Source organism: Marmota marmota, unplaced genomic scaffold, assembly GCF_001458135.2.
Source record: "Marmota marmota marmota unplaced genomic scaffold, marMar, whole genome shotgun sequence".
In the NCBI taxonomy this organism is placed as follows: domain Eukaryota; kingdom Metazoa; phylum Chordata; class Mammalia; order Rodentia; family Sciuridae; genus Marmota; species Marmota marmota.
The window spans coordinates 55980695-55997508 of NW_025999900.1; the positions used below are offsets into that span (position 1 = coordinate 55980695).

The 16814-nt window shown below is 43.9% G+C and overlaps 1 protein-coding gene across 10 annotated transcripts in view; it reads right to left on the minus strand.

Annotated features, from left to right (window-relative positions):
* The window catches only part of Ttc7b (tetratricopeptide repeat domain 7B), a 213979-nt gene that overhangs the window by 169202 nt on the left and 27963 nt on the right, over nt 1-16814 (minus strand). For 9 of the 10 annotated variants that reach the window (XM_048799179.1, XM_048799178.1, XM_048799184.1 and 6 more), the window contains exon 3: nt 9061-9191. In XM_048799179.1, coding sequence (XP_048655136.1) covers nt 9061-9191 — 131 coding nt within the window. Of the gene's footprint in view, nt 1-9060; nt 9194-16814 lie in introns of those variants that run through there. The other variant, XM_048799186.1, reaches the window with a different exon arrangement.

A 16814-nucleotide genomic window follows, 5' to 3' on the forward strand; every position in this document is an offset into this window, starting at 1 on the left:
CTCTGCCCACTTCCTCTCTGCTCTCTGCCCTCTTCCTCTCTTTCTCTCCTTTCTCTTCTCTCTGCCTCCCCTTTTTTCCCCTTTGGGCAGCCCCCAGTAAAATCTCTTGGTTGAATCTCCATCTTGGGTGAGTCACTCGCCTTTCAACGAGCCCCCAGATAAACTTTTCCTCCTTGAATTGTTCTTGTCAGGTCTTTGTTCACAACAGTGACAATGCTGCCTAAAACTGCTGGCGCCAGAGGTTTTTCTGGGTGGTTCTGCTCTACCCCTGGTTTTCCATGCCCCTGAGTGTGCTGCAGAGGCTGCCTCTCTCCATGCTCACACCCCTTTCCCACAGTACTCGCCATCAGTTATCACTTGGTGCTGCTTTTGTTCTGTGTCTGGTGTGGGGAGGGAAGGTTTCTTGGTTCTTTTGGTCAAGACTTGGTCTCAGGCTGGGCCTGCACACCTGGACCTCAGGGATGGGGCTCATCTTCAAAGGCCTCTCATTGGATATCTCCCTCCTAGCTGCTGGAGTCCCCTCCTAGGACAAAAACCACCAAATATCTACCCCCAGGAAACCTCTGGGCATGATGAGACTCCTAGGAGTTCAGGCTCCATTGCCTTCCCATCTTAAGAAAGGGCACTGCCATCCAACCAGCTGCTCAAGGCAGACACTGAGCCCCAAGCTTTACACCCACTCTCCTTCGCGTCTCATCCATTACCATGTCCCTCCTAGTTCTTTCTCAAATGTGTCTGTGTCTGTCCATTTCTACTGACATCACCGCAGCTAAACTACCCGTGCTCACGCTGGGTTTCTGCAGTAGCCTCCTACATGGAGTCTCCTGGTCTTCCCTTGATTCTCTAGTGCTCCTCTGCTATCCAGGGGCAGCCTGAATGACGTTTATGACACTACCTGGATCATGCTATTCTTAGCAAGGTCTTTCTTCTCTCTCAGCTATTGGCTCCACTCTTCCTCAAGGGCTTTTCCTAACCAACCAATGTCAAGTCGGCCTGCCCCTCCCCCAGCATCCTGTTCTGTGTTGTTTTGTTTTACCAGATCATTGTCTCGCTCCCTTCACCAGGCTACAAATCCCCCAGTCAGGGGCCATGCCTATTTAGTTTACTAATGTATACACCCCGGGTCGGCTACAGTGTCTCATGCAGGGTGAGCACTGCATATAGGTGGTAAATGAATGAAGGAAGGAATTTTCAAGGCTAATCCTAAATGCAGGAAAAAGGCAATAGGAAAGTAACTGCTGTGTATTAGGCACACAGCTCTCCACTCAAACCCGCCGAGCGCACACCCCATCCACCCTCGCTCAGGGGGAAACTGAGTCTCTTGTCTACTGAGCACATGGGCAGTTGAGTGTTGGAGCTGGTGCCAAATCCCAGATCCCCCCGACTCCACAGCCCAGTTCCTTCCCCTCCGCCCCATGAGTCTTCTCTTTTCTCATAGAGCAAAGTCCAAAATGTCAGAGGTCAGGGCAGCCAGGATGACATTAGGTTTTGCATGGGCAGAATGGGAGAGTCTTGCGGGGACAGAGGGAACAGCTTAGCTCCAGGTCTATCTAGCCTAAAGCCCCTGCACCTTGAATTGAATCTCTTCCTCACAAAGAGCCCACAACACGGGGTCCTGGATGGGAGCACCGTTTGGCACTGTGAAGCCACACTTGTCCTGTGGATAAACACTTGCTGGGAGAGGGCTGCCGACAAGTGTCCTTAACAGGCACATTCTCCTTTGGCAAAAGCCCATGGGCCAGGAATGAGGAAGCCAACAGCGCCAAAGACTCAGACCAGCAGGCTGGGGCGCCAGGTCTGCTCTGAGGCTCCTCACCATCTGCAGAGCTGTCCAGCTGCCCCATCTCATGGCTGTCTTCATATGGATGGACAGACGGACAGTGGGGATAAGACCTGTACCTCACGTGGTTGTTCTGAATTCCAAAAAGAAACTTAGCAAGTGTATAAACATTATCATCCTTTGTGGAGTCACAGCAGAAGCACCTTCAGATAGAACCAAGATTAGGAAATCTGCCATCACCTTTCTCTCTTAACACTGCTTTAGAGATTCTGGCAAAAAGGCATGAGACAGATGTAAGAATATATTAGAAAGAAAGAAAACAGCAGCAACAAAAATCATTCCTCTGCCCCAAGCTCATAGTCTTAGAAAAATGAAAAGAATCGGCCCGTTTCTATGGAAGGCTTCAGTAGCATAGCCAATAATCCCATATTGCTGTCCTTATCCACCTTTGAGATTCTGCTCAGCTGTCACCTCTTCCAGGAGCGTCCCTGGACTTCCACACTGGCCCAAGTTTCTTCTCTGGCTTTAGAGTGCCCCAGGGGTTCTTCACTGAAGTCCCCACTCCCACACAGGCTGTGGCCTACGTCCTGGGGTGGCAGGTTCCCCTGGGCAAGCTCTCTGGCTTATCACACCAGGGCCGCAGGCTCCAGCAGCCCCCAGAACATGGAATGCACTCGAATGATTGTGTGAGTGAATTAAATACCACAGGCTTTCTTGTCTGTGTGAATACAGTGAAAATGACCCTACTCACACAGCAAGGGAAACAGGACAGCTCTAGGAACCGAGCAGACCCACTGACATCTGCAAAACGAAAAGTCTTGACAAAATGACAGAGGGTTGAAGGTGGGAGAAGACTAAATACAGCTTCAAATTAGTGTATGGAGTTAACGAAAATCCAACCCAATCCCGGCAGGAGTTTTCTTTTTTCTTTGTTTTGGTACCAGGGATTGAACTCAGGGCACTCAACCACTGAGCCACATTCCCAGTCCTATTTTGTATTTTATTTGGAGACAGGGTCTCACTGAGTTGCTGAGGCTGGCTTTGAACTTGTGATTCTCCTGCACCACACCCAACCAACAGGATTTTTTTTGAACTCAACAAAATTCATCATGAAGTATAAAGAGAAAAGAACTTAAAAAACCTAAAAGTTGTAATTACTAATCCTTCAGGTGTTGAACCCACCCTCAAAAAATGCTCATTAAATAAGATTAATAGGACAACACAGGGAGATCAGAAATTACTGCCATATCTAAACTTGTACAAAATATGAAAAGGAAAGAGAAGATGGCATTATAATTTGGAAGCAAATAATTCAGAGTCACATCTAATATCATATACTAAAATAAAGCCCAGATTTAGGACTAAAAATCAATATAGAAAATGATTGAAAATTTTTCAAATCCTTGAGGGGGGTTATCCCAACATTCAAGCTTTAAAAACAACGTAAAATGTAATAAAAAGATAATCAGATTCAACTATACATTCAAAATTTATGAGCAATTTAAAAAATTTACTGTTTAGGAAAATATGTAGAACAAACATGATAAGGGCTAACACATTGATGATCTAGTGGATTCAAATTGTAAGGAAACATTGCTTCTAAAACTCGGACACAGCCAGGCGTGGTGGTGGTACACACTTGTAATCCCAACAACTCCGGAGGCTGAGGCAGGAAGATCTCAAGTTTGAGGCAGCCTCAGTAACTTAGTGAGACCCTGCCTCAAAATAAAAAATAAAATACGAGCTGGGGAGATAGCTCAGTATAGCACACCTGGGTTCAATCCCCAGTACCTCTCCCCACAAAAAGAAAGAAACTGGTCACAAAGTATAAGAGACAAAAAAGACTATATCAAGGTTAAAGATAAGTTACCACATGAGCCAGCAATTTCACTCCTGGGAATAGACCCAAGAAAAATGAGAACATGTGTCTATATAACAACTTGCATGTGAATATTTGCAATGACATTATTCATAATAGCCAGAAAGTAAAAATAATTCAAATGCCTATTCAGTGGCAAATGAATAAACACAAGGTAGCAATAAAAGGAAGTACTGATATGTGCCACCACATGGGTGAAACTTGAGAACATTAAGCTGAGCCAAAGAAGCCAGTCACAAAAGATCACATACGTATGATTCCTCTATTGGTATGAAATGTCCAGAATCCACAAATCGATAGAAGCAGAAAGCAGCTTAGTATTTGTTTAGGGCTGAGGAGAAAGGGTGGAAATGGGGAGTGACTGTCATGGCACATGTTTCTTTTGGGGATGATGAAAATGCTCTGGAATTCATTACTGGTGATGGTTACACAACCCTGAAGACATATTAAAAACCACAGAGAGCTGGGCACAGTGGTGTGCACCTCTAGCCCCAGCCACTCAGAAGGCTGACACAGAAGGATTACTTGAGCCCAAGATTTGAGGTCAGTCTGTTAAACAAAATGAGACCCTATCTGAAGAAAAAAAAATTATACAGCATACAACTTAAATATTAAGACAAATCATACAATATGTGAATTAGATCTCAATAATGCTATTATTTTAAGAAAGAAAAAAGAAAAAGAAACAGCCAGCAAATATATAAGGAAACATGGATTTCATTAATGATGACAAATGCAAACTAAACTCACAAGGTACTAGTTTCACCTCGCAAACAACTTTTCATCAAGTTTCCAAGACTACAAAGCAACAGCCCGTCTCCTTTGCTGCCAACGTCACAGGATGTATGATTTGTCAAAATCAACTGGACACAACAGGTGGTAAGGAAGATGGCAAAACTAGCTCCACTTCCGTGAATTTGTTAGGAAATAACAAAGTAAGGGGAGAAGTGAACTGAGGAAGGCCTGACCCTGGAATTTTAAACAAGGTGGACCCACAACTAGTTAAACACATCTTGAAATATTATATTACCAGGAAAACAATGTGGAGTCTAATGGTATGTGAAAGCCCTTCAGTTATAAGAGCAAAGACTGGCAGCAAGAATTAAAAAATGAAAATAAGTGACTGCTCTTTTCTGGTTTTAGACTTTTCTAACTCATTCTTAGGAGCACTGTGGCCTCCTAGTCCAATCAGTCAAGATGACAGGCTCAAAGTCGGCAGACGGTACCAGGGCAGAGGCAGCAGCCTGGCTGCTGGGTTTCTGGAGGCTTCTGCTAGGAAGCTTGCCTTCAGCTCCACCTTGGTAAGCCCTGAGCTACAATCTGCTGCTTCTGTGAGAATGAAAGGTCGCCATGGAAAGGAGGACAAGCAGTGGCATTTCCTCCCTGGGCCAGGTGTTAAAGCCACAGTACAGCCCTGGGTACTCTAGACTCACTCCCGCCTCTCAACGGCAGCACCAACTGTGAAGACACCTGGTGTGAACTAATCTGGTTCTGGACCCAACGCCACAGGCAAGTTCCTCCACAGGGAGGACATCATGAACCCAAGGCCCGCGACGCTACCCACAAACAGCTTCCTGACGGACACAGGAAATGTGGGCCGTGTGATGCAAGATCCAGGGGCCTGGTGTTTCTTGGAACTTTAGCATTAAAACAGCCAAAAAAAAAGTTAATTTAGCACTGATTTCCTTTCTAAAATAGGATGTAAAGAAATGAACTGTCAACAGAGGGCCAAGTCCCACCTGGCACTGCTTCTGCCAAAAAAAGCTGTGACTAGTTGGTTGGCTGGTGCTGCAGAACAGGGACAGGATGACTGCATGTGCCAAACGCAGGGCTCGAATCGTGAGCTCCAGGCCGGAGTCATCTTCACTCCCACCACTGCACCTCGGGAGCTCCTTGCAGGACAGGGAACGATCTACTCTTGGCATAATGCCACCATCTGAGCAAGGCCGTCCTATGCAATTGCTCATTTCATCTGCACTGATTTGATTTATTCGAGTAAATTATTTTATATGGACAATATTGGAGTCTTATTTTATTCCCCTTCAAAACAACAAACAACAATAAACTATCACAGAGATCATTAGTCCATGTCTCTGTAACCCTAACATGATAAACAAACAATTATTTGATGCACACGGCTTCATTTATGCACGCCCCCTCGGGCCCTGCCCCCCTAGTGGGAACGGGGAGCTCCCAGCATCCCCCGTGCACTCTGGTCCTCAGCAAGCTCTGGTCTCCAGCCCTGAGGCCTCGTCAGGCAGGATGGGCTCCACCACATGGAAACAAAGGAGCAGGCCAAGGTCAGCCAGAGCGATAGAAACTCCGAACCCAGAAAGAGGGACACTAGGCAAAAATATAGCTCCAGGAGCTTCAGCACAGATAGGGCAACCTAGCTCTTCAGGAACATTCCCCTAAAAATTCTTTACATTTCCAGTAAAACAGAATGTCAGCGATATTCCAGATTTTTATCTGAGAAATTTGTCAAATGTTAGGAAAGACTCCACAGCCAGGTGACCCAGGAACAGACAACAAAGCCAGCACCTCACTGCATGCTCACAGAACATTGCGCACCCCCTTTGCCCTCACATGGCATCTGGTGATGATTATTGCTATTTATAGATTAGGATCCTGAGGCACAGAGAGGTTAAGTCACTTGTCCAAAGTTCCACAGCTAAGAGGTGGCAAGGCTGGGGCTCCAGCACCAAGTCACCTTACAGCAGCTCTGCTGTTTCTTAAGCACTTAAGTTAGCTGCCTCAAGGGGAAGCCAAGGTCAGCCCTCTTTCTGAAGGGTCGCTGCCCTTCACGAAGTGAACAACTCCAACATGGCTAAACAAACCCACTGTGGGGAAACTCACAGAATGGTGCAGCCTCTGACTCACGATTTTTTTGGCTTTTACAGATAGATAAAAACATTAGTCCCCAAATCTTATTATCTTTAATGAATGAAGTTAAGAGCCAACAATAGAGCGGCAGTACAGAATGGTGGGCGGGGCCGCTGCACAGGACGACAGCAGCGGGATCTCTGCTCACAGGGCTGCTCCACAGCAGCTACTGTTCCCCCCTGGCTTGCTCAAGGGTTTTCTTTCTTTCAGATTCTGTTTCACTAATGTTTCCATTTTCAATTCAGCATGATTCTTATTAAGTTCAGAATTAAATCAATTAAGTTTAAAATAATGGAAAGGTCTATCAGGTATCTTCACACAGCACAACCACCCAGCCACCAACCCTGCAGCTTCTACCAAGCCCACCAGTGGGCTTGGTAGAAGGTCACCTTCCCCAGACTTCAGATTGACCATCACGTAATTTCCTGGCACCTACGACAGTCACAGCAGATGTTTGGTTCGTTTGATCTCTCTCACTGCCAATAACCCAGCTTGCTGAAATCTGGGGAGGCCCAAGAGGGTTTCATAAAGGAAAATTCACACCAAAAACTACAGCACAGCCAGAAAAGAGGTGACCGTCACCTAGATGTGCTACAATTTAGACCGAATTTGAAAAAGCTGCCTCCTCCTGTGACTAAAAGCCAGGGCTCGCCTGGTCCCTGCTGACTGAGCACTTTCCATAAGGAAGACCCTGGGGACGGCACCATCGTGTTTGTCCACACTGGAAAAACGAGGGAGCATGGCATGGGAGGAGAGCCGCGTCCTCCTGCTAGCTCTAGCTTCCCCCATGTGTCCTCGGGCCTCGATTTCCTCCTCAAAATCTAACTCCTGTGGTCACCACATCCCCCGAACCAAAATGAACAAACAACAGAAGAATCCGTCTTTACACTCTGAGTGCAGGAGCCTCCTTGACGGCCCAGCTGAAGAGCCCAGTGGTGAGCAGGGGGTGGGAATGAGCACCAGGGGTGACGGGGGGGTCTGCCGCATCGGAGCAGACGCGCCTCCTTTCCCCCTCAGGAAAAGGCCGCTCCAGGTGGTAGTGTGGACAGCAGTGGTAGAATAATAAGGGCCCCGCAGCGGCCTTGGCTCTGTGAGCAACGCAGCTGGATGAGCAGAGGTCTGGGCCCAGCGCCGAGGCTGGCAGGCCAGATGGATGTGCCTTCAAAGGAGCCTGCGTGGCGTTTCTCCCCCGTCATAGTGGGAAATCTGAATAACAAAAACAACAAAATTCCCTCCCCAGAGAACCTCTGACAGAACAACATCTTGGCAAGATAGCCAGAGACCCCGAGTTCCCAGGACAGGGCCCTCCAACCCATCCTGGCTAAGGCCAGGTCCGCGCTGCTCCCACCCTCCTCCCCAGCCGCTCACCTTCTGCGGGCCTCACGACTCCCCGACTCCTCACAGGCAATTCTGAGCCTCAGGAGACACCAACATACAGCAAAGTGATTTCAAAAATGACTCCCAGTCCACACAAGTCTAAAATGACAGAGCTCACAGACTTAGGAAGTCCCTCTCTGTTCTACCTCTCATGAGGAGAGAGCACCCCATCAAGGAGGGAAGGCGAGGCCGAGCGCACCAGGCTCCTGACCACCGTGGGCAGCCCCACAGGGCGCCTCTGGACCTGAGGGCTCGAGGTTGCGGCCAGCAGTGGTAAGGACTCCAGGAAGTTCCACCAGCAGCAGACCTGAGAGCTACTGTGATTAAAACTAAGGGACATTCACCAGAACTGAACATGCTCCCAAGCCTGGCCGAGGGTCTTTCTCCACATGACCTACGTGACCCCACAAGAGTGCCACGAGAGTGCCAGAACTGTCATCAATGCTCTTCTAACAGATGGGAACGCTGAGACACAAGGTGACGGAACCAAAAAGAGAGCAGAGCCACAGAGCAAGGGTCCTTCCAAACTGGCCGTCTACCCTCCCTGGCCTAGCCAGCCACCAGCCAGCAGCCACCAGCCTCCAGCCTCCAGCCTCCCTGCCCAGGATGCGAGCTCAGGGCTCTTTCTCACTCGGCCTCTGCTCTGGTGGCCTCTGCCAGCTGGGGTTGCATTCCCCACACTCAGGCAGACATGGCCGCTGGAGAAGACCATCCCAGATGACCTTCAGGGACACAGAACTTGCTCCACACAGGCTGGTCCCAGTCCCCAGCAGACCTTCACCATAGCCACGGGGCAAAGCCTCCAGACCCAGATGAACAGATCCCGGCTTCCGGACACACAAGGGTGAACGAAGCTCAACCCACTTTGCTTAGGAGAGAAAACAGGGTGTTTGTTGGCCTCAGGGTGCCAAGGGACAACCAGCTGCACTTCTGCTCAGAGAACCCAGAAGTGGCTCCCACATGGAACCATCTGTTCCCAAACAAGGCAGCACAATCACTGCGTCTTCTCCTTGCCAGCCAGAAAGGCGGGGAAGGCCTGGCGCACAAGCTGAAGGCAGGTGGGAGCTCGCCAAGGTCGGCCGCAGGGCACAATCTGATTTAGAATAAAAGTCACCACTGGGCGAATGCTCGGTCCCCATACCTTTTCTATCTCCTGGAGGTACAAGAGGGCGATGTCCCCAGCTTTCTCATAACAGGTGATGACATCCTGCTCCCGGTCCATGTGGAGATTACTGGTGGAAGACGAAATAGGCAGCTTCTCTAAACAGAGTCCTGAAAAGCAAACAAAAAATCTGGTGACGGTTCTTCATGGGGCTTGATTTTTAAAATGTTGTGTTTCAGAGCCATAATATGGTCCTAGGATCTCACAGCCTATCAGAGAAGCAGATTCTCCTCCCTCTGTCTTCCTTAAGGACAAAATAAAACATCAAAATGGAACACCAAAAGGAACACCCATAGCGTCCAGCAGAGAAGAGGCTCTGAAATATAGAAAAACCTATTCACTTTGAGGTTGAGAACCTGACCCAGCACCTCACCAGGACCTCATCCAGACCTGAAAGCATGGTGGTTAACTTTATGTGTCAACTTGACTGGGCTACAGGGTGCCCAGACTTTAGGGCAAACATTATTCTGGGTGTGTCTGAGGGTGTTTCTGGGTTAGCTTAACACTTGACTTGGAGGACTGAGTGTGCACACTGCCCTCGATAACATGGGTGGGTCTCACTCAATTAGTTAAAGGCCTGAATAGAACAAAAACGCTGAGGGAGTGGGAACACCCCCACACTTGTGAGTACACACAGCTGGGATCTGGTCTCCTCCGGCCTTTGGATTTGCATGGAAATGCTGTCTGTTCTTGGGCCTTGAGCCTGCCATCTTCTGAAATGAACCTGGGTCCTCCAGCTCTCGGACTCAACTGAAACTACACCATCACCAGTCCTGGGGCTCCAGCTTGTTGACTGCAAGTTACCCCAGTGAGACAGAACCTCACCCACTGCTGGTTCTGTCTCTCTGGAAAACTCTAATAGAGAGAGCTCACCCAGACAGCACAAGCCCCTACATTTTTTTTATATAAATAAAGCTGATTGCTATAGCTTGGATCTTAAGTGTACCCCAAAGACACACGTGTCAAAGGGTGACCCCCAGAGTGTTGCTATGGGACACATGGCACCTTTAAAGGGGGATCCAGAGGGGAGGTACTCATGTCACTGGGGGCCTGCCCTGGAAGGGGACTGTGGGACCCAGCCCCTTCCTGCCCTCTCTTGCTTCCTGGCCATTGGTGAGCGGCTCGTTCTGTCATGCGCTCCTGCCACCATGTGCTGGCTTCCCACAAATCCAGAAGAAACAGGGCCATTTGATTATTATCTAAGCTCCAAAGCTCTGAGCCAAAATAAAACTTTTCTCTTTATAAGTTGATCATCTCAGACATTTTGCTAGAGGAATAGGAAGCAGACTGGCCCACTGGTTTGGAGCACAACACTACCAAAACACTCCCCTAAAATGCCCACCTGACCTCCTGAACACGAACAACTAGGAGCCCTCGGAGTCTGAGATGAAGACACGAGAACTGCCACAGTAAAGGGGGGAACTGACCATCGAAGGCACAACAGGGCCAAACCCAGGTCTTTGGCCTCCAACCAACACTCATTGCATCAGTTGCTGATTTTCACGATGGACACCACTCTGAGGAGTGGACCAGACACTAAAGGTCAGGAAAGAACCGATGGCCTAACATGCACCATTTTGGATAATGGTGTTACCCAAGTTGCTCTCAGCAAACAGCAAAATTCCCAGAATACCACACAGTTGAAGTCACACAGCGCATACACTTCTCAGCCTGGTGCTGGAACTTAGCACTGAGAACCTACAGTCCCTCTAAGTCTTGTGTTAGCTTGATGGCTCATTTATTTTTGTTGCTAAATAATGTTCTACTTACCACTTAGAGAGTATCTTGATTACTTACAAGTCCTGGCAGTTATGAATAAAACTGCTATAAACCTTCACATTGTGAGTTTTTTGTGTGGACATGTTTACAACTCAATTTGGTAAATGCCAAAAAGTGCAACTGCTGGATCATACGGTAAGAGAATGTTTGGTTTTATATGAAATCACTAAATAAATACATTTTATTATTTATAATAAATACTATATTTTTATATTATTGTTCAAATAATATAATCAGATCAGATCTTTTGCTCCTTTTTTTAACTGCATTGGGTTTGGGGTTTGTTTGTGGGTTTTTTTAGTGTTGAGTTTTCAGAGTTCTTTGTATCTCTCAATGCAAGTCCTTTATCACATCTACTTTGCAAATATGTTCTCCAAGCCTGTGACTTCTCTTTTCACTCCTTTAACCACATCTTTCACAGAACATTTTAACTTTAATAAATTCTAAATCACTAACTTTTCCTTTCATGGATTGTGCTTTTGGTTTATAAAGATCTCATTCCAGACACAAGGTGTCATGGTTGCACTATGTGATGGCCCCCAAAAGCTCATGTGTGAGACAATGCAAGAATGTTTAGGAGCGAAATGATGAGATTTAGAGCTTTAACCTAAATGGTAAATTAATCCACTGATTTGGATTAATGGATGGTAACTATAGGCAGGTAGGGTGTGGCTGAATAAGAGAAGTCACGGGGACATTCCTTGGGGTTATATTTTGTCCCTGATGAACCCAAGCTCTCTCTCTGCTTCCTGGCTGTCATGTCCTGAGCTGCTTTCCTCCACCATGCCCTTCCGCCATGATGTTCTGCCTCACCCCAGCCCAGAGCTATGGAGTCAGCTGACCAGGGACTGAACCTCTGAAACTATGAGCCAAATTAAAATGTTCCTCCTCTCAATTGTTCTTATCAGGTCTTTTGGTCATAGTGACGCAAAGATGACTAAAACACAAGGTCACCTAGATTTTCTGTTATCTCCTAGAAGTTTTAAAGTTTTGTACTTCACATTTAGATCTATGATCCATTTCAACTTAATGCTTGTCAAAGGTCAGTATCTAGAATTTTATTTTTTGTATCTGGATGTCCAGTTGTTCCAGTATTATTTGTTGAAAACTACCCTTTACTCATTGACTTGCCTTTGGTCCCGTTGATCAGTTGACTATAGCTGAGCAGATCTGTTTCTGAGCTCTCTATTCTGCTGCATTGATCTACTTGTCTGTTATTTTTCCAATACTATGCAGCCCAAATCACTGTATAGCATTTTTAGTAGCTCTAATGAAATATAATATATATGATATAAAGTGTGCAATTCAAAAAATTTTTAATAAATTCACAGAGTTATGCAACTATCACTGTAATTCAATTTTAGAACTTTCCATCATACCCAAATGCTTTGGCACAAATGAAGTCAGTCTCTATTCCCACCCTCAGGCAACCACTAATCTGCTTTCTATCTCTGTAGATTTACCTTTTTTGGACATTTTATATAAATAGAATCATATATGTGGTCTTTTTGGTTTTCTTCACCTGCCTAATATCTTCAGGATTCATCCATGTTATAACAAATATCAGGACCCCATTCATCTTACTGCCATGTAGAGAGGCTACCTTTTATCTACCCATTTGCCAGTTGGGCTGTTTCCACTCTTTGGCTATTTGAACAATAAAGCTATGAACATTAATGGACAGGTTTTTTGTGGGTTGTGCAGATTTTTTAATTCTCTTGAGTGGAGACCCAGGAATGCAAATGTTGGATCAAATTTCTTTTTAATTTTTTAAAGAAATTGCCAAGCTGTTTCCACAGAAGCAGCGCCATCTTCATTCCCACCAGCAATGTATGTGGACTCCAGGGCATTCACCTGCTCAGCAGTACTTGTTATTGTCTGACTCCTTAACTACAGCAGTCCCAGTGACTATAAGTGACACTTTGTTGTGGTTTTGAGCTGCATTTCCAAGACAACTAACAATACTGACCACCTTTTCATTGTGCTTATTTGCTATCAACACATCTTTGGTGAAGTGCCCATTAAAATATTTTATCCATTTTATAGGGTTGCTTATTTTCTTATGGAGTTTTGAGCGTTTTTTATATTCTGAATACAAGTGCTCAAACACGTGGTTCGCAAATATTTCTGCAAATATTTCCATTCCCATATAAAATCAGTTTGTCAACTTTTACCATAAAATGTTTCCCGAGATTACACTGAATTTAGAGATTAATTTGGAGAGAACTGGTATGCTGAGTTTTTCAACTCTTGAGCACAGTATGTCTCTTATGTATGGATCTTTCACATCTCTCAGCAATGGTTTTTAGAGTTCAGCATATAGGCCTTGCAAACCTTTTCCAGTTTGCCCTTAAGTATTTCATATCTATTATGCTATTGTAAATGGTATTATTTTGATTCACTTGTTGTTCATTGCTAGTATATAGAAATAATTCTTGAATAGTGATCTTGTATTTTGTAACCTTGCTACAATTCCCCTTTTAGCTCCACTACCATTTTTGTAGATTCCATCAGAAGATCCACATCAACTATCATGTTGTTTGCAAATAGTTTACTTCCTCCTCCACAGTCTAGATGCCTTTATTCCTATTCGTTGCCTTACTGCACTGTCAAGAATCCCTAGTGCAAGGCTGAGTGGAAGTGGAGAGAGCAGAGATGCTTACGTTAATCCTGGTCTTAAGGAGAAAGCCTTCAGCCTTTACCATTAAGTTCAGTACTAACTGTAATGACTGTTAAGCTCTTCATAGATGCCCTCTGTTGGATTGAGGATGGTCCCTTCTATAGCAGTGTGTTCAGAAGAAAAGGAAATCATAAAGACCAAAGTGGAAGTAAATGAAATAGAAAACAGAAAAGCAATAGAGAATGATGAAACCAGAAAATCTTTACTGAGAATTTTTTAAAAAATGGATAAACCTTTCGCCAGATTGATCAAGAAAAAGGGAAGACACAAATTGCAACATCAGGAATGAGAATAAAGGTGGGGTTTTCTCAATTAGGTCAAGTTGGTACATTGTATTGTTCCAAGGCTTCTATATCCTCACAAATAATTTGCCTACTTGTTCTACCTATTGAAACAGGGGTATTGTAGTCTCTGCACATAAATGTGCATTTGGTCTGTTTCTCCTTTAAATTCTCAGTTTATGCTTCATGTATTTTAAAACTCTTACTGTGTAAACTTTTAGATCATTTTACAGAACCTCTTAACAGACTTCTTTGTTCTGAAACTGGCTTTGTCCAAGATTAACATAGCTACTCCAGCTTTCATTTCTTCACTGTTAGACTGTTAGCATTATATATTTTTCCATTCTTACTTTTCCTAGGTCATGTGTTTCTAGTTACAGTGTTTCTTGTGGGCAACACACTGTTGAGCCTTGCTTATTTTCCAATGTGATGATCTCTATTTTTTTTTTTTTTTGCAGTGCTTGAACCCAGGGCTTTGCACGTGCCGGACACACACTCTACCACTGAGTCACATCTCAGCCCTTTTAATTAGAGTGTTTTAATTTCTTATATTTAATGTAGTTTTCTATACAGTTAAGATTAAATCTACTACTTTGCTAATTGTTTTTAATTTATCCCATGTGTTCTGTTTTTTCCCTTTTTCTTTCTTCTATTTGACTAGCTAAGTACTTTTGTTAAAACTGTGTTGCGTCAATGGTTGATTTAGAGTTTAAACTGCCAGTCTACTTCAAACGACATTAGACTAGTTCATATATAGTCCATCACCTCTACAATTGCAAACATCCATTTCTCCCCTTCTAGCCTTTATTCATTTATCATATATATTTCACTTTTACACACTTTATAAGCCCCACCCTATATAGTTATTGTTTTAGTTTAAGTAGTCAATTATCTTTTAAAGACATTTAAATCATAAGGAAAAACTCTCACATATTTACCAATTACAGTGATAATTTCTTGTGCTCTTTGTTCCTTTCTGTTCTTGTTTTCTTCCAGCATCTTCTTCCTTCTGTTGAAAGTAATTCCTTCAACATTTCTTGTAGTTTAGTTCTGCTACTGCTGAGTTTTTTCAGTTACTATGCCTGAATATGTTGTCTTATCTCTGGTCTTCATTTTAAAGAGATGCTTTCATTGAGTATGGAACTGAGGGTTGACAGTTTGCTATTTACCATCCCTTACTCTCACTGATTTCTCACTTGTGTGGTTTATGACAAAATGTTTAATGTCATCCTCTTCCCCTCTTAGGTGATTCTAGTACACTTTAAGACACCTGAAGTTGTCATACAGCTCATTTGTACTTTTCCCACTTTTTAAGAAATATTTTTTCTCGGTTTCATTTTGGATAATTTCTATTGCCATGTCTTCAATTCACTAACTTTTTCTTCTGCAATGTCTATTCTGCCACAGTCATATGCAATTGCATTTTTTAAATTTCAGCCATTGTAGTTTTCATCTTTAGAAATTTGTTTTGGGTCTACTTTTATCTTCTGTGTCTCAACTGGACTTTTAAAACAAAAGGAATGCAGTGATAATAACTGTTAATGTTCATCGAGTCTTGCATCCTCGATATTCATTCTGTTCCTGCTTAGAGCCAAAATTGTTTATGCCATTGCAAAAAAAAAAAAAAAAAAAAAAGTACTTCTCTTCAGTGTGAACTCTATTCTAACTTCTTGACATTTTCTTTGGAGAATATGAGATAAACTGAACAAGTGCACCATTTAGCATAACAACTGCAGAACTACTTAAAAGAATATATACTTGATTAGAGTTTCCTAAACGCACTTCAAGTACTTAGTACAAAATTAAAACCACCAGGAGAAAGAGACAGAGAGAATGAATATAAATGTTAATGAATTGTTCCACAATTTGCCGTCCACTTACATGAGAAGTAACTAAATAATGTGCAAGTTGATATCAGGGATTCAGAATAAGGAAAAGTAATTCCCCAGAGAATGTTAAAAGGTCAGAAAAGAAATGGCTCTACTCTCTGGCACTGTGCTTCTTTGCAAGCTGGACTCTGACACCAATGCTTATGAAGATGACCAAGATAAAAAATAAAATAAAATAAAGGCCAAATACACTAAATGTAATTTGACTATTAGCTGTATTTTACTAGGTTCTGAAATATTTGAAAACCTGTCATCTAGGGCTGCAGTCCAGGGTCATGTGTGGTTAGTAAGAATATTCAAACCACCTACACAACTAACCCTCCATTGGTAGGAGAGACCAGTGTTTTCTACGGGTTCACGTTCTTAGGCAGAACACTTGTGGACACTCGAGGTCTGGGCTGGCAAATGCATTCTCAGGAAAGAGTCCACTCTTGGGCAGGAGGCCTTTTATGATATTAAATTAATTAGCTATTGTTGCTTTTCCTCTCCCCAATGTTATGGTGTTCATTCCACTTGCCACTGGGCACACATCAGAGCAATGGCAGTGTCTTGATTTATTGCAATGACTTCATGCCTGTGCAGCTGAGTTCCAGAATATTTAGTCCTCTGTCAAAGCTGCTTACAGGCCCTTTGGACTGCTCTATAAATTTTCAAGTGTCTGGGATCATATCAGCACTGTCTGAGAAGCAGAGTCCTGAGGTCATGGCCTAGATTGGCTCCCATTAAAATCTCAAATAATGCCTTGTCAGTTTGGAAAGCTATCTCAATAATGTTTTTAGTTACTTTCTTTTTCCTAGAGAAATATATGACCGAAAATAAACTAAAAAGAAGACTTGATTAAAAAAAAAAGCTGATGTAACAGCAATGCCTCAATAGGTCTGCATCTCCAAAATTAAAATTGTGTACAAAAAAGGGAGAAATTAAGTGTTTGTCAGTCTGTTTTTTGTTGTTGTAATGAAATACCTGAGGCTGGGTACTTTGTAAATAAAAGAAGTGGGTTTTTTAAAGAGCTTTTGGGGTTTTTTTTATCTGAAGGTTTAACAGTATGGCACCAGCATATGCTCAGCTCTGATGAGAAATTTCTGGCTACATCACAGCATGGTA